The sequence below is a fragment of the Lampris incognitus genome, chromosome 10 (genome assembly GCF_029633865.1).
Source record: "Lampris incognitus isolate fLamInc1 chromosome 10, fLamInc1.hap2, whole genome shotgun sequence".
Classification (NCBI taxonomy): Eukaryota; Metazoa; Chordata; class Actinopteri; order Lampriformes; family Lampridae; genus Lampris; species Lampris incognitus.
The window spans coordinates 31765875-31789717 of record NC_079220.1 but is presented as its reverse complement, the minus strand read 5'-3'; the positions used below and the strand labels follow the sequence as shown (position 1 = coordinate 31789717).

At 42.6% G+C, this 23843-nt stretch overlaps 1 protein-coding gene across 3 annotated transcripts; it reads left to right on the top strand.

Annotated features, from left to right (window-relative positions):
* The first annotated feature begins 1079 nt into the window (after nt 1-1079).
* On the top strand, nt 1080-21177 carry nucb1 (nucleobindin 1). 3 transcript variants are annotated; one of them, XM_056287734.1, is made up of 13 exons: nt 1080-1147; nt 1830-1962; nt 2087-2194; nt 3515-3647; nt 6570-6673; nt 6862-7047; nt 7150-7240; nt 7335-7393; nt 9120-9212; nt 9717-9806; nt 11554-11727; nt 20277-20394; nt 20501-21177. In XM_056287734.1, exons 2-13 carry the CDS (start codon nt 1834-1836, stop codon nt 20584-20586), a joined length of 1371 nt encoding a protein of 456 aa, XP_056143709.1. In that variant the 5' UTR covers nt 1080-1147; nt 1830-1833; the 3' UTR covers nt 20587-21177. The 3 variants fall into 3 exon arrangements, with proteins under 3 accessions (XP_056143709.1, XP_056143711.1, XP_056143710.1); XM_056287736.1 differs by having other exon boundaries at nt 20277-20419; XM_056287735.1 differs by having other exon boundaries at nt 1086-1147; nt 1813-1962.
* Nucleotides 21178-23843: the final 2666 nt, after the last annotated feature.

The following is a 23843-nucleotide window of genomic DNA, read 5'->3' as shown; positions in this document are numbered from 1 at the left end:
CTTTGTTGTGATTGTGAATGTAATTTTATTATTGGTATTGTTTTGATGCACAATATTTATGAATTTTATTTATTGTCATGTTCAAGTGTATTGACCAGTGGATGTTTATTTATTTCTGTTTACCATGGTTATAACTTATTTGTTTATGTTATTGAATCAAATATACAGCAAATCTATTTTTCAAAACAATTAAAACGTTTATTTAATTTATAAGTGGATTCATTCATTTACTTCGAAGAGGTAGCTTTCAATACACCAGGGAAGTGATGAACACACAACTAATCACACGCAGTCTAGTATTAATCGAGTATATGCCTCCCTCGCATAAAACCAAACACACATACTAAACATTCTGCAGCATAGTAAAACTCGCTGGTAAGGCCGCCATTCCCTGTGGATTTGTTGTCTTTTAACTTTGATACGTTCTTTCTAAGTTCTTCCAAGGATTTTCCTGATCACATGTTTCTCTAGAGCAGTGGTTCTCAACCTTTTTGGGGTCCTGGACCCCCTGCGTATTTTTGATCTAACCTGAGGACCCCTCCACCTGATCTTGGGGGAGGGGGGTTGCAATTTGATGGAAACAGTAGAAACTGCATTTTAAATTGCATTATAGCATTTATTCACTCTTTGGGGCAAAATTAAGAGCTTTCAGTTGTAACTTAGATATAGTTAACAAAACAGAATTCTTATGCAGTAACTTTCAGATATATGTAACAACAGAATTTTTATGCAGTAACTTTTAACAATGCAAACGGGAGCGAGATCTCTTATTAAAATACAATAAATTACACTTGTGAAACAGATGTAATTAGAGAAAAAAGTCCTGTTACCCTTTATAGTTTAGGTAGATAAAGGTCTCAGTCACATTTGAGTAAAATAATCCTATTTCTATAAATGTCATAGGATCTTTTTTTTAAAGATATTTTATTTTCACGGACCCCTTGCAATTACACCACGGACCACTAGGGGTCCGCGGACCCCCGGTTGAGAAACACTGCTCTAGAGGACGTACTTGAGCGGTCCAAAAAAAAAAAATCTCACGCAGGTGACGTAATTTTTCCTCGACGTACTTACGTCACTTTTATTCGACGCACACCAATATTGGATTGAGCAGTAAGCCGCAGATCCCGGTCAATTGAGAATACAGGTACAGTTGTGTGCGTCTTGGCGACCTCTACATAGTAAAATCTTATATAACACAATAATAGCTAGTTATGTTTGGGTTTTTTTCTCCCCCCCCCTTTTTCTCCCGAATTGTACTTGGACAATTACCATACTCTTCACACCTGGCTTCCTACCCGCAAACACGGACAACCGTGTCTGTAGAGACTCGGGAATCGGCGTTAATAGCTGTCACTGAATTCAAAATATCAAGAAGTGTTGAACGGATGCTGTCACGTAGCATAGCGCGCCAGATATGGTCGATTAGCAGGGCTCTGTAAAGGAGGTTATAATGTTATCAAAATGTGAAACGTATTTATACATTACGGATTATTGTGTCAGGTATTTGTTTGGTTTAGTGTTTATAGTTTGCAATGATTACGGAAAAGTTAGCCCCCCCCCCACTGCGTCGACATTTCTCTCCTGTGGCGATATTCCCATTTGTGCCAGGCCTGTTCTTGGTCAAATCTCGAATCAGACCCACAGACGGCCCAAGTTACGCCTGTGCAATGCGATAGACATAAATGCGTTTGCGTGGTACACACTCAATTGCCCCCGTTAAGTGGCTACACAATTCTTTCATCTCTTTTCTTTTTCTCATTCATGATATAATTATGACCAGACACTGTCACATTTGTTGTTGTTGTTTTGTTGTTTTTGTCATAAAGGAGAATGAATTTGGATCCACGTTTGTGGCTGCTTCTGTCCATTACTGCTGGGATCTGGGCAGTGCCTATTGACCGCAGTGGAGGTCCCCAGCAAGCCCAGCATGTTGAGGAAGAAAAACAGGAAGAGAATGTGGTAATACCCCATGCACCACGTTGATTCTTTTCCCTATTAGAGTTACTTATTTTGATGGGCGAAAATTTGCGTGTTTATTATGTTTTGTTGTGTTTATTGCCCTGATTACAACATTCTGTTTCAGGATACAGGTTTGTACTATGACAGGTATCTCAGAGAGGTGATTGAGGTTTTAGAGACAGATCCTCACTTCAGAGAGAAACTCCAGACAGCTAACACAGAAGACATCAAGGTTAGTGTTCATCTCTGTTATCCTCTCTCTTCCTCATCTTTAAACATACATGCAAACCTGCCATTCTGTCTTTCATACTCTCACCCCATTTTAAATGGGTATTAAATTACTGTCTATATTTTGATTCACGGTGCAGATAATGAACAATCCAACCATGCCATTTGCATTTACACATGATAATATCTATTTTTGTTGTCTGCATTTTGTCCCTATTTTGATCCATACTCACTTTCCCCATGCAATATGCCTAACAAGCAATTCAGTTAGGTGGTGGCAAGTGTGTCTAATGTCAACAAAAACAAACATGGCAGGTAAAGTGTTACAGGGGATGTTACTGCTCATTATGTACTTAGTCTTCTTTTGTATAAAAGGGGTTGTGAAATTGGCCTGACAGATCCAGTCACTACTACTACTACTACCTTCGGCTGCTCCCGTTAAGGGTCGCCACTGCGGATCATCCATTTCCATTTCTTCTTGTCTTCTGCATCTTCCTTTATCACACCAGCCACCTGCATGTGTTCCCTCACCACATCCATAAACCTCCTCTTTGGCCTTCCTCTTTTCCTCTTCCCTGGCAGCTCCATATTCAGCATCCTTCTCCAAATATACCCAGCATCTCTCCTCCACACATGTCCAAGCCATCTCAATCTTGCCTCTCTTGCTTTGTTTCCAAACCGTTAAATTCTTATAAATTTACAGCTTGCTTTTTAAAGGGAAATTTAAGTGATTTTTTTTGTATTTGCAATCAATCCTGATGAGTAATGTATTGGACTGAAGTAATAGAGTCCTTACTGTGTACTCTATTGATGGAGAAATCTATGTCCTGCTCACAGTGTCTTTCCTACAGTGCCTACATGTACTAGAATGCAAGCTTCTGTATTGTCGTTCATAAAATCCTCTAGTGTTGTGGGATATCATTCACACCAGTGGAAACTTTCCTTAGTTGAGAAAATGAGGATGAGTTTTTTTGAACAGCATGTTCAGAGTAGAGTAGAGTATTAGAAACCCTGCTAGGCTGTTTAACCGCCACCCAAGAGATGCAATAATGATCGGCAACAACTGGAGGTGCTTTTCATTGGCTATCCCTGTTTCAGATAAACAGATGAAGTTTAAAGTGAATTTTATCTATAATATATATTTTTCTTTATTCAGATATCAAGATACAGATCTCTTGTTAATACTAAACATATATATAGTTTCTGTGTCCCTATACTTGTAATTTTAAAACGTAGAGGGTATACCATTTAGGCTGTAACATTTAAAGCATTAAGGTTGGTTAATTATTCAACTACATTCTCATCTGGATCCCTTCTCTGTCAGAATGGCCGTTTAAGTAAGGAACTGGACCTAGTGGGTCACCATGTTAGGACTCGTCTAGATGAGCTGAAGAGGCAGGAGGTCTCCCGCCTCAGGATGCTGCTCAAGGCCAAACTAGACAGTACCAACACACAGAGTGAGTTGACTTTTGTTCTATAGACCAGAGGTTCCCAACCTTTTTTGCACCGCGGACTGGTTTAATATTGACAATATTCTGGCGGACCGGGGGAGGGGTGGGGTGGGTTAATAACGACCAGAATATAGGTTAGGCTGATAACCCAATAGTATCATAACATTTAAAGTAACGTTTGGATATTAAACACACAGCACATATTTTCCTTGCATTAACATAATGTACATATAACAACATTGCAACTCAACAATATCACTGAATCAGTGGGAGCCCTGGGCTTGTTTCCATGCAGCAAGATGGTCCAATTGAGGGGTGATGGGAGACAGCGACACCCGAAGGATGTTTCTTATGTTCAGTCTATACCGCAATTTTGTTTTCATTGCATTCATCGCAGAAAACTCCGCTTCACAGAGATGTGATGTTGGAAATGGAAGCAAAGTTTCAGTGCTTTCGTGGCTATCTCAGGACATTCAGCCTTGACTTTGATCCAGAATGTCGGCAGAGATGTTACATCAAACATACTTCTCAGCCCACTGTCATTTGCAGGCTCAAGGAGTTGATCTTCTTCCCGCGCTGACATGGATGATTCGCCGGGGGCATTCACAATTGGGTCATAGATCCATTCTTTTACATTTCTTGGGTCATCTGCGTTTGGGAAGTAACGCTCAAATTCTGTCGACAGCAAAGCCAGGTGATCACACGCCAGTTGGGAGAAGGACGGTGCAGCCTCAGTCTCCCCCAAAATCCCAGCTAATGTTTGGATTATGTCAAATATGCCGCTGTCCACTCGCCGTCCCCACAATTCCAGTTTGGCTTTGAATGCAGACACTTTATCTGCCAACTTGAAGACAGTTGTCCTTCTCCCCTGAAGTGACAAATTGAGTTCATTGAGGAGGTTGAAGATGTCACACAGATAAGCAAGTTTTGTTGTCCACTCCTCGTCACTGAAGTGTGCTGCCAGTGATGACTTTTTTTGGAAAGAAATCTCTGTTGCGGCTCTCTTATCTCAAAAACCCTGGCCAGGGATCTCCCCCTTGATAACCACCTGATTTCAGTGTGTAAGAGAAGGTGTCTGTGCTCTGTGTCCATTTCCTCGCAAAGCTGCTCAAACAGACATGAGTTAAGGGCGCGTGCTTTGATGTGACTGCTCATTTTAATAACGTCACTCAATACGCTGTTCAGATCAAGGTGACATTTTTCGACTTGCCAGCATTTCTCTGTGTATCACACAGTGTGTAGACTGGCATTCAGGAGCAACCTCTTTGACTCGGGTAGTGAAACCAGACAGCCATCCGGTCATAGCTGCGGCCCCATCTGTGCATATTCCAACACAGAATGACCAGTCCAGTTTGCCTGACATAGTCATCCAAAGACTTGAACAGTTCTGCCCCAGTTGTGTTAGTTGGCAGCGACAGAGCACACAACATACCCTCATGCACGTCGTCTTGAAATATATGTCTCACATAAACCAGCTATATTGCCTTGTTGTCGACATCGGTAGACTCATCGACCTGGATAGAATACCACGGTGACTCATTAAGCCGCTCCAACAACTGTGCTTCTATGTCCTCCGCTATTTCATCAATTCTCCTTGAAACTGTGGTAGCTGGAAGAGGAACCTTTGCCACCTTGTTAGCTGCAGCTTCCCCCAACAGTTGACGGCACATGTCCTTGGCAGCAGGCAGAATCAATTCTTCGCCGATAGTGAAAGGCTTCTTAGCCTTAGCAACACGACTAGCCACTAAGTATGAGGCTCTCAGAACAAGCAGCATTTGTAGAGGTGATGGCTCTCAGCATGTGCTTCTGTCCCACTTGCTCACGTTGTTTTCACTCAAAGAGCTACACGGGTTTGTATTTAAGTGCAGGGTGCTTGGATTCAAGGTGACAAAGCAGTTTTGGGGGTGTCATTGCCTCATTCGACAGCTTGTCTCCACATATCACACACAGGGGGCTTGGAGCATGTGAGTCACCGGTCGTAGCAAAGCCGTATTTTAGGTACGACTCGTCGTATTTCCTATTGAAGGAAGCTTTCTTTTTTTTCTTTTTCTTTTTTGCTGTCTCGGCCTCTCCTGCCTCTGCGTTATCATCGTCATTAGACCTTTTATCTCCCTACCTCTTCCGAAGAAACTCTCAACCGACGTTTGTTTTTTACTGGTACTAATGGTAGCTAACTAGCTGCTAGTAGTGATCTGACTGAGTGCATCTCTGAGGTATGAAGTTAGTTACCATTGGTCTGCCGAATGCCACGTGAATGAGTGATAAAATTACATCATTGTACACCAGGGGTGCCCAACTCCAGGCCTCGAGGGCCACAGTGTCTGCAGGTATTTGTTGCAACCATGCACTACACCACCTGATTTAACTAATTCCTTTCCCTCCTTGGTCCAAGAGGTGAGCTAATTAATTAAATCAGGTGGTGTAGTGCATGGTTGGAACAAATACCCACAGACACTGCGGCCCTCGAGGCCTGGAGTTGGGCACCCCTGTTGTACACGCTTCAAGTATCTATTTCAAATTAAAAGCCCTTTAGCATTACATGGTCCAGCCGGGCTTTTATTTCAATATTGTATATCATATTGTTTCCTTGCAGCAAAGCAAATGTTTTGCGGCCCGGTGTCGGTCCGTGGCGCGGTGGTTGGGGACCCCTGCTATAGACCACCGATCTGTGTGTGTGTGTGTGTGTGTGTGTGTGTGTGTGTGTGTGTGTGTGTGTGTGTGTGTTTGCCCCAAGGCGTATTAGTGTACATGTCCTGGATTTTTTTATTTTTTTATTGAAGGCAATATTTTTTCTCGCACTCTTACTTGTACCAACAACACCAAGCTAAATTCCTAGTGCATGTAATGCACATGGCAATAAATTTATGATTCTGATGTGGACGTGTATGTCCTGGCATGTGGTTTGTAAGCCCTCTATCTGAATCTCAGGTCTACAGATGGACCATGCCTCCCTGTTGAAGCAGTTCGAACATCTAGATCCACACAATCAAAACACCTTTGAGGCCAAAGACCTTGAGCTGCTAATTTCAACGGTAAAATCAGATTGAAGGCTGGGGTTATTCTTTATTCTTTGTCTCTTTACATTACAGATGTTTGTAGCATTTTTTGTTGTCTAGTTAGGTGTGGTGATCTTAAAGAAGATACCATTGCTGGGTTTTGTTTGCAGAAGTGTCAAGAGTTTTACCACAATGGCCTCTGTCTGATTGGCACTTTGATCTAGGCCACGAAAGATCTGGAGAACTATGATGCTGAAAGACATGAGGAGTTCAAACGCTATGAAATGCTGAAGGAGCACGAGAGGCGGGAATACCTGAAGGGACTGGACCAAGAGAAGAGGGAGAAAGAGGAGAAGAGGATGCAGGAGCTAAAAGCGAAACACCGCCAGCACCCCAAAGTTAATGCTCCAGTAAGCAAAATGGAAGGCAGCGAAATGTACCCATATTGGTTCTCAGTGGACATATGCAGAGGTGAATCCATCTCTCGCTCTCTTTCTCTCATGCTTTCTCAGGGTAGTGTTGCTCAGCTTCGAGAGGTGTGGGAGGAGACAGATGGCCTTGATCCACAGGAGTTCAACCCTAAAACCTTCTTCAAACTTCATGGTGAGTGTCACCTATTCTTTTCCCCATACACCCTGTCATATCCCAGTGATTCTTTACGAACGCTCGTCTATATTTTGTTTTTCACTCTTCCTAGATACAAATGAGGATGGTGTTTTAGATGAACAAGAACTGGAGGCTCTCTTTACCAAAGAGGTAAGGAGACTGATGTTAGTTTGTTAGGTAGGATAGACCCTGAAAGTCTAAGATGGCTTGGTCTGTGTTTTATTTGACATAAACGAGTGCTGGCTAACAGTGTTGCTAATTATGTCACATTTAAATTTAAACATTCCTCAATTTGAGAACAAATGTAGCGCCATTACTTTCAAAATTGGCTCTAGCAAAGTTTCTCTGAAGTTTAACATCATGTAGGGATCAGTGATAACCAGACAGCCAACCATGTAATTAATGTTGATGCTACCTAATTTAAGATCCCAAGCACAGAGAGATAGAGCAGCGTATGGTCAGCCCACACCAAACTTTCCCAAAGTGAGCCAACTAGCAAAGGGCTTTGGGCATCTCTATTACCTGCTCACCGTTTAAGAGGGTTTTCATCACAGGGAAACAATAGTCAGGTTTCCAATGAAATGTTAAGTGATTTTAATGCTGAAATCTGTAAATTCCTTTTCCCTGATATGTCCCTCCCTCTGTCAGCAAGAATTGCAAACAAGGTGTAGCAGCCGTTGCCACTATCATGCCATCAGCTAAGCAGTAAACAGTTCCTGCCCTTTTAAAAATGGCATCCTTGGACCAGGGGCGGCACAGTGGCGCAGTGGTTAGCACGGTTGCCTCACAGCAAGAAGGTCCTGGGTTCAAACTCCAGGGTTGTCCAACGTTGGGGTCATCCCAGGTCATCCTCTGTGTGGCGTTTGTATGTTTTCCCCGTGTCTGCGTGAGTTTCCTCCGGGTGCTCCGGTTTCCTCCCACAGTCCAAAGACATGTAAGTCAGGTGAATCGGCTGTACTAAATTGTCCCTAGGTGTGAATGTGTCGGCCCTGTGATGGAGTGGTGGCCTGTCCAGGGTGTCTACCCGCCTGGCGCCCAATGACTGCTGGGATAGGCTCCAGCATCCCTGCGACCCGAATTTGGATAAGCAGCTTGGATAATGGATGGATCGATGGATCCCTGGACCAATGCTAACACAGGCAATCTAATGTATTACCAACTACATCAAAATATGTGGGAACACTGCCGTACTTTAATATTGATTGTAGAATTTTTAGATGAGCTGTCCAACAGAACCATCGCCACATCATCATCATCACATTTCAGTGCTTTTTCTACATGGGTTACTGCTGTAACAGTGTTCATCCTACCAGAATAAAACATTCAGCAGTGCTATACAGAGACTGGAGAGTTTCTCCAGCTATGGTTAAAAAAAGTTGCCATTAAAGTTGAGAAATCTAATCAAATAAACGGCCTTCTCAGGCTCACACCCATCTCTGCCAGTTCATGTAACACTCCTGGCAAGTCCCCACACCCATTTTACACATACTGAGAGACACAGATACGTGACGAGTGGTTAAATGAGCTGATCTTGTCTCTGTCTGCCTCCTGACCACTGCTCAATACTTGCCTCGTCTGCCTTCTTTCACCAGTATCAGTAATTTCCAATGTCTTTTCATGAGCTGAAAATATGTTTATAGTAGGTTATACAGTGCTGATGTTTCCCAAGCCCCAGACTCACTCATGTGAAACCCGTGAGGTTTATTATTATTACCCTAAAATATTTGGCTGCTTTTTCCCCCACAATTCCTTTTAAATAAAAGTTAATATTGAAAATTCAAGGTTCTAACTTGACAGAAGCGACTTTCACAGTATTGTTTTAATATGAAGCTGTTTCCTAATCGTTTAACAAGATATAGTGTGTCCCTTCTCTCAGCTGGAGAAGGTCTACGACCCGAAGAATGAAGAGGATGATATGATGGAGATGGAGGAAGAAAGGTTGAGAATGAGGGAGCATGTCATGAAAAATGTATGTCTTTGATTTTCTTCTCTAAACATTTTGTTTTATTATCTCCCTCTGCTCTTGTTTCTTTCATCCATTCTTACTCTGCACACACACAAACAGCGTCATGAGCACAAGTGGTCTCTCTGGTTGCTCGCCCTCCAGCAGGCATCACCATTGGGACTGGTTGTTCAAGCTGTGCTGCAGACATCAAATTGAGTCGTGCCAAATTGCCTTTCAAGTTTGTTGTAGAGATGTTAGTGCAGTAAGAAATCCCTGTCTGCACAGCTTGCTGCTTCAGCACATCATTGCTAATTTGCATGAAGTTAGCTTCTGCTCAACTTCAAATCTACACTTACAATATCTCACTGATCACTGCTGCCACAGCATCGGCTGATGCCCATTACCAGCTCTCACTGAAAATAAATGACTGCAGGATACATTTGCTACTGATGATGCTTTGGATGTGAGCACACACTTATTACTCTTTCTTCTGCTGTTTCTAACTAATGTAGCTTCTCTTTTTCAAAGGTGGATATCAATAAAGATCGGCTTGTCAGCCTGGAGGAGTTCCTCAGATCCACGGAGAAGAAGGAGTTTAATAATCCTAAAGAGTGGGAGGTAAAGACCCTCAAGATGGCTTGAAGGTTACAGACATGGGTAGGGCCCTAGGACAGTGTTTCTCAACCGGGGGTCCGCGGACCCCTAGTGGTCCGTGGTGTAATTGCAAGGGGTCCGTGAAAATAAAATATCTTTAAAAAAAAGATCCTATGACATTTATAGAAATAGGATTATTTTACTCAAATGTGACCGAGACCTTTATCTACCTAAACTATAAAGGGTAACAGGACTTTTTTCTCTAATTACATCTGTTTCACAAGTGTAATTTATTGTATTTTAATAAGAGATCTCGCTCCCGTTTGCATTGTTAAAAGTTACTGCATAAAAATTCTGTTGTTACATATATCTGAAAGTTACTGAATACATATTCTGTTTTGTTACATATATCTGAAAGTTACTGCATAAGAATTCTGTTTTGTTAACTATATCTAAGTTACAACTGAAAGCTCTTATTATTGCCCCAAAGAGTGAATAAATGCTATAATGCAATTTAAAATGCAGTTTCTACTGTTTCTATCAAATTGCAACCCCCCTCCCCCAAAATCAGGTGGAGGGGTCCTCAGGGTAGATCAAAAATACGCAGGGGGTCCAGGACCCCAAAAAGGTTGAGAACCACTGCCCTAGGAGATCACAAGTTAAATTCCTCACACCAGCTAGTAAAAACTGAGTCTGTGGAAGATGAACGAGTTACATAATGCTTCCCTGGTCATCCTTCCCTCTTTGATCATATTTTCTTTTTTTGGGGGGGGTGGATTTTTCCCCCCTTTTTCTCCCCAATTGTACCTGGCCAATCACCCCACTCTCTGAGTTGTCCCGGTCGCTGCTGCACTCCCTCTGCCGATCCGGGGAGGGCTGCACACTACCACATGCCTCCTTCGATACATGTGGAGTTGCCAGCCGCTTCTTTTCACCTGACAGTGAGGAGTTTCACCATGGGGACATAGTGCATGGGAGGATCACGCTATTCCCCCCAGTTCCCCCTCCCCCCGAACAGGTGCCCCGACTGACCAGAGGAGGCGCTAGTGCAGCGACCAGGACACATACATCTGGCTTCCCACTTGCAGACACAGCCAATTGTGTCTGCAGGGACGACCGACCAAGTGGGAGGTAACACGGGGATTCGAACCGGTGATCCCCGTGTTGGTAGGCAACGAAATAAACCGCCACACTACCCAGATGTCACCTGAATAATTTTCTCCTGCTATTGTTCTCTTTCTACAGTCACTGTAAAAATAATGTAGCTTTAGCTTACTTGCTTGGTTAAATAGGGTTGTGATGAATGTAATGCCACACTATATTACATTACAATAAAACAAAGTCTTGGAAGGGAGCAAAACCTATTTTTCATTGTAGACTATTCAGGGTGCTTATGAACAAATATTGGATTATTTGGTTTTTGCAGGGTGTACAAATAAGTCCAAGTTAGTAAGCATAATTACATAAGGTTCATCTGCAAAAAAAAAAGCATAAATGAAGGAACATAACTCCTTTTGGGGTAAAAATCATGTGATGCTGACTTAGTAACATCATGGTGCTAGCTGTTCCAGTGCTGTTTTGCAGTTTAGACGGTCCCCTGCAACAATTAACAGTAATGTGTTGCGCTTGTTTTTTTTGTTTGGTTTTTTTGTATTTAACAAAAAATATTTTGAATGTTAATTTTGGAAATAGATTTTGGGTATGAGAAATATGAATGTCACATATTTGAATCTCTGAATCATCTTTGATATGGTCCCTCCCCATACTTTAGATTCTGGATGACACCAAGCCAGTCTACACAGAAGCAGAGCTCCAGCATTTTGAGGCAGAGCTCCGTGATAAAGAGGAAGAGCTTAATAGAAAGGCAGAGTCTCTTCGCAAAGAACAAGAACTGCTTAAGGAGAGGGGCAAGGCCCTGGAGGCCCAGCGGAGAGAATACCAACAGGTACCAATCCCTCCATATCCCTTACTGTAACGTACAGTACAGTGGATATAAAACGTATACACACCCTTGTTAAAATGGTAGTTTTTTGTGATGTAAAAACAATGAAACCAAGAAAAATCATGTTAGAACTTTTTCCACCCTTAATTAGAAATTGCAATCTTGAAAAATAAAGTGAAAAACAATCAGAAACATTTTAGGGGGAAATGAGAAAAATACAAAACTTAACAATAACCTGGTTGCATAAGTGTGTACACTGCACACCCCTTTGTAAGTGGGGATGTGGCTGTGTTCAGAATTAACTAATCACATTCAAAGTCATGTGAAGTAGTAGTTAGTATACATCTGTCATCAGCTAAAGTGACTACGATAAACTCCAAAAGTTCAGCTATTCCTGTAGGATTTTCCTGACATCTTCTTGGTTGCATCCAATGGCAAAAGCCATGGTCCACTAAGAGCTTACAAAGAATGAACTGAAACTCACTGCTGAAAGTTACTGATCAGGAGAGAGGTACAAAAGAATTTCCAAGGTATTAGATAAACAATGGAACACAGTGATGGCAATCATCAACAAGTGGAGAAAATATGGTACAATAGTGACATTACCAAGAACAGGACATCCCTCCAAAATTGATGAGAAGATAATGAGAAAACTGGTCAAGGAGGCTGCCAAGAGGCCTATGGCAACATTAAAGGAGTTGCAAGAATTTCTGGCAAATACTGATTGCTCCCTACATGTGACAGCAATCTCCCGTAATCTTCATATATGGGCTATGGAGTAGTAGGGTGGCAAGGCGGAAGTTTTTTCACGCACACACAGACACACACACGCACACACACAAAACAAAAAACAAAGAAAGCATCATGGGTGAGGGGAATCTTATGGAAGCCCTGAGAGAAAAGCGGAATTTTTTTTTTTTTTTTTACCAGGACAATTTTTCTAAGTGTTTGTTGTAATACTAATTTCAGCCACAAGATTTTTTTTTTTATCTGCAAAGCCCTCGGTGGCAAGTGAAATTTTATGTTTTTTTTTTTTTTGTCAGGATCACTTTTGTCGTTGTAATACTAATTTCACCCACAGAAGGTTGAAGTGCACCACTACCCAATGTTCTAATTAGCCCAGTGACCACCAACTGGGATTTCAACACTGATTTCTAGTTGAAAACTGGGTGATGTTCGGTCTGAATGACTAAGACCTCTTTTTGCCCTCGTTTCATTCATTAATGTTTTATCCAAACCGCTTATCCTTACTGAGGGTCACGGGGATGCTCTCGTTTCAACCAGCTAAAATGTGGTTACAATATCAGTGTATCACAAAAAAAAAATTTGTTTAATCATTTCAATCATTTGTTCAATTGTTGGTTGAAAGAGAGGCGATATTAATTAGTGTGAAGGTGTTTCTCCAAATTCATATTGCATTGGAAGGCGAAATGTGGTCTACACGAAGACATAATTTCACTGCATTTAATGTCGTGTAAAATTTCAAATATGAAACTATACAGGCTGTGTGCTGCCAACAAGAAGCTTCCAGGACATCGTAGTGGGAGCAGGTCTATACATTAATGTAAAATAACCAGTAAAGATATGAGTGTTCAGAGGGTACACCTTCATAGAAAATGCATTAACTAGGTTGTAACCCCTATATGGGGGATTCACTTGCACTAGTGCAATAGCTCAGTCCATTAGTCCAAACCTTCACCTTTGGGTAACCTGGGTTTGATTCCCGTATCAACACACTCTTGTTTTTAACGGCGTAATGTAAGACAAAAATATAATTTATTGTATAAAAATTAAAATGTCACTATTGCAAAGTCTTTTCAAGGGAAAAGCCTCAAAACATTGTTTTCTTCTAGGTGAGTTTTAATTTCTTTATTAGTTATTTTACATTAATGTATTGAGCTGCTACCATTACGATGTCCTGGAAGCTTGCTGGCAGCACACAGCCTATATAGCTCCATATTTACAACATTTTATATATAATATTACATGTTTTTAAATTAAGTCTTTGTGTAGACCACATTTCGCCTACCAGTGCAATATGACTTTGGAGAAATTGTAGTTACCCTGGATGTAACTCCAGTTCTATGAGTATGTGTGTAGCCCTCTAACAGGCTTTGCTACTGGTTTGCCCCATTGAGGCTCTGCCTCGGCACCTGAGAAAGTGCTTTGTACTCACCATGCAGTCGGGTGGTAGGCGCCACATAGCATAGTGCCCACCCCCATAAAGCCCCTGTGTCTCCGCTGCTTGTCTCCAACAAAGACTGGGGCGAGCTGAGCTTGTGGTTAGAGGGCTACGCACATACTCATAGAACTGGAGATACCTCTAGGGTAACTACTATTTATGTTGTAGGTGCACTGCCCTCTAACAGGCTTTACTATTGGTTCACACCTAAGGCGAATGGAGTTAAGGATGAGTTTACTCCCAGCTGGGCCTGACTGACACTAGTCAAACAACAACTTACACAGCAGCAGTCCAACGGTCGAGTACTGCCCCCTCAGAGGGTCTCGCATCTTACTGCACCACAACAGCAGTACAATGGTTGGGCATTACCCTACCTGAGGGCCTCGAACCAACCCGCCGAGGGCTTGACACATATCCCTGAGATATGACTGCATGAAGGTCAAAGTGGAGGACCAGGAAGCTGTCAAGCGGATGTTTTCCACTGGCACACCCATGAAAAGTGCCATAGAGGATGCAGTGCCCCTCGTAGAGGGTTCCCTGAGGCCCACAGGGGCGGGGCCGCCCATAGTATTGTAACCATTGTGGATTGCGTCACAAATCCAGTGGACGAGCCGTTGCACCGACAGAGAAGCCCCCTGATAGGATTGCCTGCATGTGGCCCTGACTGCCGACGTCACTTGTAAAAACGGAAGTGGTGAGACAGTAATGGCGGCAGCCATTAGTAGGTTGCCTAACGGAGAGTTGCCCATGGTGGAAAATCCATGAGTGCCGCCCCTCGCACGTGCACTCCTAGCTCGGGAAGTGCATCATGAGGAACGGTGCCAACGACAGCCAAATCAAAGTGAAATGAAAGCTTATTAGCCTTAGAAGAAGCTAACAGACTGCTGTATTTTCATTAGCTCTCCCAGACACCAATGGAGCTAGCCAGCCAGGGGTAACTGCATAGCCATGTTAGCCGTTGATGAGGCTAGCAGGTTGTGGCTAGCCGTATAGCGCCTCAGATAGCTAATGGCGCCAACAGGCTGCAATAGCAACATTAGTTTCTTGTGAACGAGTAGAGGCTGAGGAAGAGCAGCCAACATGCACCGCTTGGCCCGGTTCACCTCAACTGGGGAGGATGCGGAGACATCCCCTCTGACCCAGGTGGGGCGCCTCTAATGCTAACTGTGGTAGCATTTGAGACAAGCAATGTGCGGTTAGCCACATTAGCATCCTGGATAGCAAATAGTACTGACCAGCTGAAATTATCCACATTAGTTTCTCGTGAATGTAGACAAGAGGTTGGGGAAGAATGGTCATCTGCACCACCTGCCCCTTATTGGCCTTGCCTGGAGAGAAAGGGGAGCCATCCCCTCCGGCCCAGGTGGTGTGCCACTGAAGTGCTAACATCTGAAACAACCTGGGTATCCGTACGTAGTGCTTGGGATGCCCTTTTTGGGGGGGATGTAAGGGTTAGGTTGGATGACGTCCTTTATAATGGTGTGGTTTGCGCCATCTTGAGACACACAAGATGTACTTGAGGCCTACTACGAGGTTGAGCATGGAGGCGATGGTGAAAGTCATCCAGGGTAGCAGAGGAGGGTGGAGCCGGGGGAAGTGGAGTTCCCAACCTGTTGGCGGCCGAGGTGAACAGGCTGAATCTTACAGTACCTGATAGTCCCAGGTGGTCTCCCATCCAAGTATGTAACAGGCCCAACCCTGCTTAGCTTCCAAGATTGGGCTTACTCATGGTGGTATGGCTGTAAGCCGGCAGGTCATTGGGTGGTCGTCATCCTCATCATATTTATCTTGAGAGTTGGGAGCAGTCCGCCGCCCCTCTATGCGCTGTCGTCTGGCCGATGTGGCAGAGGTGGCAGGACTGATGGCCAACCAGGGGCAACAATCGTAGTAGTACAAGATGGAAGAAGTCGTCTTAATAACGCTGCAACACTGGAGAGTGACAAGAAACTCCCAGACAAGATCCATAGCTCAGGTGGCTGAGTTTCAAAGGAGGACAAGCAGTGGAGATGTGGGGGCTTTACAGGGGGTGGGCGCTATCTGGCTCCTACCACCCGATTGGGTGGTGGGTACAAAGAGGTTTCTCAGGTGCTGAGGCGGAGCCTCAATGGCGTAAACTAATAGCAAAGCCTGTTAGAGGGCGAAGCACGTACGACGTAGAAATACCTTCACACTAATCAATATCGTTTCTCTTTCAACCTACAACTGAACAAATTATTAAAATGATTAAACAAATTTGTGTTTTGTGACACGTTGATGTTGTAACCACATTTTAGCTGGTTGAAAAGAGGGCCAAAAGAGGTCTAAGACATTCAGATCGAATATCACCAAGTTTTCAACTAGAAATCAACATTGAAATCGTTGGTGCTCCCTAGGCTGTTTAGAACATGGGGTCGTGGGCCATTAAAGCCCCGTGTGGCTGAAATGAGTATTACAACAACAAACACAACAACAAAAAAAGATCCTCACAAAACATTTTTTCACCTGCTAAAACTTTTTTTCCCCCTGTTTTACAGAAGGAAAAAAAAAACCTTACGGCCGAAATGAGTATTACGACAAACACTTGGACAAATGATCCTGGCAAAAAAGGAATTTCACTTACCTGTCAGGGCTTTCCACAAACATATTTAAAGTGATACTGACATCAAAATCTGAAAATTCCTATTGATAGGCTATGCTCCGAGTTGGAATGTGACCACGGATAAATTCAGTGGCCAAAACAGCGCATCTGCGGCCAGCTGAGATTTTATTATCGATCTTGCTACGACGTATTGCTGTTTATCTATATATATTATCTATCTATCTATCTATCTATCTTAATATCTATCATCTATCTATCTAACAGTTATTTGTTTCACCGAATCCTCCTCCTCGAAACTGTAATCCTCGCAGAGGATCTCCCTCTCGCTCTCGCTAGCCGACATTTTTTGTAAATAACAAGTGACGAGTGGTACCGATCCCCACCCACCCAGGAAGACAGTAGCCAATAGCTTTGAATTCTTAAAACCACACCTATTTTCGGTTATGATTCAAACCCCAATGTTAAAAAATGTGTTCAGAAAGGGCATGTCAGTCTCTCTTTAAATGAAAATTAAAAACGTCCAACCTGGCTAAATTTTGCAAAAAGATACGTGTGTCTGACATTCTTGTGTAAGAAGTGGGTTGCTCTGAAGTGTCTAGTGTGTTGGTGTAGTGTTCTGTGCTTGTCACGTCTCACTCTCAACCTTCACCGCTGGCTAGCAGAAATGCAAACGGGAGAGCCGAGCGCGTAAGTCTCTCCCTGCCAGTACATAGCCTCTCCAACAGCAAGCCCTATGTAGTGCCTCCTTGTGGTGACACATGGTAACTGAGTACACCTTGGGCCCTGGCTGAACTACAAGGTACTTGGAGGAGGTCTGGCCCTTAGATGTGTGGTACACAGGCCCACTGGTGTGTGGATATTCCCTGATGCCCATGAACCAGCTCCCAGCTATGGGTTAAATAGTGCCACTGCCTAGTGGATACCTCGGGAGCGGAATAGGCTAAAATCAACGTCTACAGTGTTGTTGTTTTTTGTTTTTTTTGCCCTTTTGTATGTGTTTATGTGGGAGAGTACTGCTGGTGTCGTGTGTGGCTGCCGCTTCTACCTCTTGTTGCCCCCCTTTCCATCCACCTCTGTATGTCTGTAATATATTTATCTGTTGTCTGGTTTCACCCCGTTCATTGTAAAGTAACTTTGAGTGTTAGAAAAGCGCTATATAAGATTGATTTATTATTATTATTATTATTATTATTATTATTATTATTATTATCTGGTCTCCCAAAACCATGTGGAAAATGGTGTTATGGTCTGCTGAGATTAAGGTTGAACTTTTTGGCCATAATTCCAAAAGATGCGTTTGGCACAAAAACAACACAGCACATCACCAAAAGAACACCACACCCACGGTGAAGCATGGTGGTGGCAGCATCATGTTTTGGGGCTGCTTTTCTTCAGCTGGAACTGAGGCTTTAGTCAATCAAGGTGGAGGGAATCATGAAGCGCTCCAAATAGCAGTCAATTTTGGTGCAAAACCCTCAGGCATCTGCTAGAAAGCTGAAGATGAAGAAGAATTTCACCTTTAAGCACGACAACGACCCAAAGCCTTACATCCAAATCAACAAGGAATGGCTTCACCAAAAGAAGATCAATGTTTTGGAATGGCCCAGCCAGAGCCCAGACCTGAATCCTATTAAAAATCTGTGGGGTGACCTGAAGAGGGCTGTGCACAGGAGATGCCCTCGTGGTTTGATGGATCTAGAATGTTTCTGCAAGGAAGAGTGGGAAACTATTACCCAAGTCAAGATTTGCTAAGCTGATAGCCTCTGACCCCAAAAACACGGAGTGCTGTAATAAAATCAAACGGTGATTCAACAAAGTACATATTAGTTTAGGGGTGTGTACGCTTATGCAACAAAGTTATTTCGAGTTTTTATTTATTTATTTATTTATTTATTTATTTTTTACCCTAAAGTTTTCACTTGAATTTTATAGGTTGCAATTTTGCATTAAGATTGAAAAAGCTCTGACATGACTTATCTTGGTTTTATTTTTTTTTACATTATAAAAAACCTGCCATTTTAACTGGTGTGTGTGTGGAATTTTTATATTTTATATATAGGTATATATATTCCTGTTTCTGTGATGGATCTACAGGTTATGACTGAGAAACCTGACACACAGTGGTGCTTGAAAGTTTGTGAACCCTTTAGAATTTCCTATATTTCTGCATAAATGTGACCTAAAACATTATCAGATTTTGACACAAGTCCTAAAAGTACATGAAGAGAACCCAATTAAACAAATGAGACAAAAATATTATACTTGGTCATTTATTTAATGAGGAAAATGATCCAATATTACATATCTGTGAGTGGCAAAAGTATGTAAACCTTTGCTTTCAGTATCTGCAGTATCTGGTGTGACACACACCCCCACCCTCACCCACTTGTGGAGCAATAACTGCAACTAAACGTTTCTGGTAACTGTTGATCAGTCCTGCACATCGGCTTGGAGGAATTTTAGCCCATTCCTCCGTACAGAACAGCTTCAACTCTAGGATGTTGGTGGGTTTCCTCACATGAACTGCTCGCTTCAGGTCCTTCCAAAACATTTTGATTGGATTAAGGGCAGGACTTTGACTTGGCCATTCCAAAACATTAACTTTATTCTTCTTTAACCATTCTTTGGTAGAACGACTTGTGTGCTTAGCATCGTTGTCTTGCTGCATGACCCACATTCTCTTGAGATTAGGTTCATGGACAAATGTCCAGACATTTTCCTTAAGAATTTGCTGGTATAATTCAGAATTAATTGTTCCATCAATGATGGCAAACCATCCTGGACCAGATGCAGCAAAACAGGCCGAAACCATGATACTACCACCACCATGTTTCACAAATGGGATAAGGTTCTTATGCTGGAATGCAGTGTTTTTCTTTATCCAAATATAACGCTTCCCATTTAAACCAAAAAGTTCTAGTTTGATCTCATCCGTCCACAAAACATTTTTCCAGTAACCTTCTGGCTTGTCCACGTGATCTTTAGCAAACTGCAGATGGGCAGCAATGTTCTTTTTGGAGAGCAGTTGCTTTCTCCTTGCAACCCTGGTATGCACACCATTGTTGTTCAGTGTTATCCTGATGGTGGACTCATGAACATTAACATTAGCCAATGTGAGAGAGGCCTTTAGTTGCTTAGAAGATACCCTGGGTTCCTTTGTGACCTGGCCGACTATTACACACCTTGCTCTTGGAGTGATCTTTGACGGTCAACCACTCCTGGGGAGGGTAACAATGGTTTTGAATTTCCTCCATTTGTACACAATCTGTCTGACTGTGGATTGTTGGAGTCCAAACTCTTTAGAGATGGTTTTGGAACCTTTTCCAGACTGATGAGCATCAACAACTCTTTTTCTGAGGTCCTCAGAAATCTACTTTGTTCTTGCCATGATACACTTCCACAAACGTGTGTTGTGAAGATCAGACTTTGATAGATCCCTGTTCTTTAAATAAAACAGGGCACCCACTCACACCTGATTGTCATCCCATTGGTTGAAAACAGCTGACTCTAATTTCACCTTCAAATTAACTGCTAATCCTAGAGGTTCACATACTTTTGCCACTCACAGATATGTAATATTGGATAATTTTCCTCAATAAATAAATGACCAAGTATAATATTTTTGTCTCATTTGTTTAATTGGGTTCTCTTTATCTACTTTTAGGACTTGTGTGAAAATCTGATGATGTTTTAGGTCATATTTATGCAGAAACATAGAAAATTCTAAAGGGTTCACAAACGTTCAAGCACCACTGTATTTCTTATTTCTCTGATTTCCATTTTTTCTTTCAGGCGGTATTAGAAATGTCTCAGAGACAGAAGGAACAGCAGGCAGCGGATGGGCAGCCTCCTGCAGGTCCTAACGAAGAACTGCTTTTCCAGAAAGAGACGCAAAAATTGGAAGATGGAGGTAAACTGTTCTGAAGGATTTAAAGGTTTGAGATGGTTTTCATTTTTGGTACAGATTTCTGTGGTGTATGCTTTCATTAAGCAATGATAAACTCCTTGTCTTTCAGAGATGAAAGCCCCAGTAGAACAAGAAGTTGGCGCCCAGAATAATCTGCCTGCAGAGCCACCACAGAATCTGCCTTTACACACCTAATGCAGCCCACTCTGTCTGTCTTATCTCATATAAACTTAGCACAAAAAGTAAGGAAATTTGTGTTTGGTAGATTATTTCTTTGTTGTAACAATGCTTCTTGGCAATAAATCTTATATCAGGCAGCTGATTGTCAGCACCTGGGGTACCAGAAGCTCAAAACAAGAGTCAATAGCAACAGCAAAATAAGCTGTTTGGCATTGGCAGAGAACATTTGGCAAATTTTTCATGGGCGCAACCCACATACTCAGCTCTGCTGCTCATCCCACAAATGCATGTTCCTTACAAATGTAGCGCCATTTAAAAGGGAAATAAACAGGCTTTCCAACGGTATAAAATGTATTGCCAGGAAGCATTGTTACAACAAAGAAATAATCTACCAAACACAAATTTCCTTACTTTTTGTGCCAAGTATACGTATATACACACACACACTGTCTGATTTGCACTGACGCAGATATCCAGATGGGTTATGCAGACTTCATTATGTGAATAGTGTGTTTAAATTCAAATTGTAACACAGACTAAAATCTATCATAACTTTTATCTCTGTGTTAATTTCTGTGGTGTACATCTGAATAAAGAGATCAAATAACCGGATATTTGTTAAGAGGTATGCTTTCAAAAATTGTGTTTGGGTGTGTGGAGGGTGCTCTTGTTTTTTTTTTTGTGACAAGTTTTACAAATTTGATACAAAACGCAGCGGTTCTTGTCCCATTCATTTTTGAACAAGTAACTAATACGTCAGTTTTCATGAAATAATCTGTTCTTCTGTATTTTTTTTTTCAAGAATAATTCACCACACTGACACGACAACCTTCTTCCGTGTATATTGTGTTTACATTGTAAGCCCTAACATTCCTCCCCTGGGTCTTTGTTTGTTCCTCTGTTGCGTTCTCCCTGTCATCCAGTGGTATTGCTCCCTAGAGATATGGAGATCTTTGGTGTCATCGTCCACATTCAGCCCCCCGTGGCGGCACACTGTGGATTCCTATCGGCTTTCCCCTCATTCCTTGACCTCCAATGACCCCGCGCTGCTCCTCCTCTCCTGGTGGGAACGCAGCTGCCTCCTGCCAGTCACTGCTGGAATATAACACAAAAACTATCTTAAAGTAGCTGTTTGGACGACAGCTAGGATTCAGATACTTTGAGTATTTCATGTTTTAAATCTATTGACCCAAATGTGATTGATTTAGTGAAACCCAGTCCTCATCTGACTAAGTATAACTATACAGTGATGATAGTTATATTCCTATTAGACACTTTGACATAGCTAAATGTCCCCTCTGATGTTTTCCCTCAATGCTTTTCTCTCTTTTTGTCCTTTTATAATTGTTTCATTCTTTGCAGTGTTGACACATAGAGCTCATAAGTGTTGTTCTTTGTCTACTGAATATCTGTTGCAGCAGTGTCCCTGATATGAGGGTCTTTGGCTGCAATAGGGTGGTATCCGAATTGCCAGGGCCTGTAGATCAAGCTGCATTTGAAAGTCCCTCATAATATGATTTTCCTCAAACTTCCAATGACAGGAATCAACGTGTTGAGTCAAAAGTCGGTGACGGTCTAAACGTTCTCCTTTAACTAAAGCATATTGCTTTACAGAGGCCGTCCACCACACAACCAGAGCTAACAGGAAGTTAAAATGCTCTTAACTGGAGGTGACACGAGATGGCATGAAATGTCAAAGCTAACATGATTTGTTCTCCACACCTATTTTAGTTCAGAATATCCTGTGTTGTGTAGGCCTGCCAGTGCTTCGAGCACAGGGCTGTTGGTCTGGAGGAATACACATTGAAAGGCATTTGCCTAATAGTCGCTCAGTCCCTGGGAGAACACTAATTCTGCAAATGGTGCTTCCTCTGGATATTGCGCTGAGCTTTCACTCAGTGACCTTATCCAGCAAAGTGTTTTTGCCAAATCATAGTGCGTGGATGTCCTTCCTTTCTGGCCTCCGCTTTTTGAGAAGAGGGATGTCCCCGCACTCTCCTTATACGAAAATTGACTCGGTAACTGTTTTGATCTTTATTTGGTTATCAGATCCATCCTCTTTGCTCTCAGGCTCCCTTTTTCTGTTTCTCTTTTCCCCAGTTGTTTCAGAATAAAAGGGGGGAACCCCCTTTTACCCTGAAACCCTACCCAGTATTTTTGCCAATATTATTTGAATGCACTAGGAAATTCAGCTGTTGGCCCATCACTCAAAGAGGACACTACGTCACCTCTTCCGGGACGAGTTTTTTTTTTATCGTGCCCAACCCATGCTTAGGCACCGCCCTCCTGCTTTGTCAATTGGTTTAGGTACTAATGACTCGGTGACAGGCGGTGCTGATTGGTTGATTGTACTTGTGCATCTGTCATCCTCTATCAAGGATAGCGGGTAAGTTAATGATTAGAACACATCGTCACTGTGCTCTTAAATTTTAAAACAGCCTTCATTTATTCTCCACAAAAGGCTTTATTGTGCTCTGTGGGCCAACTGTGAACTGTCAGTCTAAGAACAAATTGTAATGTTAGTGAAACTTGTTGATATTAGGAATCGAACAGTGCAGCAGTTGGTTGGGTGGAACTCTGGTCGTATAACCTCGGTTTTTACAAAACTGTTTTCCACAATAGTAAAAACCAGAAATTTGTCTCGATCGGAAATAAGGGGAGGGAGGTGCACTTGCATTCCTCTTATCAGCCGCCGGGGGGTGCGATTGTCTCACGATTGGGCAAGTAAGTTTTCAAACGTCCCTGTGATTTCTAGCATGCAAAACTAGGCTGAATTAAGGACTTGTCTGAAGTGAAGGTATTTTAACGTGTTTTTTTTAATTGTTTTTGATCATCTATCGCGCGACACTGTGACGACCAGCAGTCACGAGTAATGTGTGCAAGGGTATAGAAAAGAAGAAGAAGAAGTAAAACAGGATAAGTCAGTTTCTTTAAGACCCAGCATCTTCCCGGGGAAAGGAGCGATGGGGGCAGATAGACGGTGGGAGGTTGTCCGTGGCGAGGGAGAGAGGGAGGGGAAGGGAAGCTGGCAACCGGGTTTTTAACGGGGACAGCCTGCAGCCTCCGTCGGTCAGATGCTCCTATGGAATAATTTGGGATGACGGCCGGGTTTCTTTCTCTCTTTCAGCGATGGAAAGGGTAAGATGTCCACTGGGCAGCGGCTGCAGACACCAGCGCCGTAGCCCTACGTGATAATGAGACGGAGCCGTTCATTAGAGCATCCAGCTGTTTATGAGGAGGGGGATGCGCCGAGGGGAGGGGGCGAGGCGGCG

Coding starts and splice junctions, on each gene's coding strand:
- nucb1 (XM_056287734.1), top strand. CDS start 1,834: ATGAATTTGGATCCACGTTTGTGGCTGCTTCTGTCCATTACTGCTGGG. Junction 1,963..2,086: donor AAAAACAGGAAGAGAATGTG/GTAATACCCCAT, acceptor ATTCTGTTTCAG/GATACAGGTTTGTACTATGA. Junction 9,807..11,553: donor ATAATCCTAAAGAGTGGGAG/GTAAAGACCCTC, acceptor CCCATACTTTAG/ATTCTGGATGACACCAAGCC.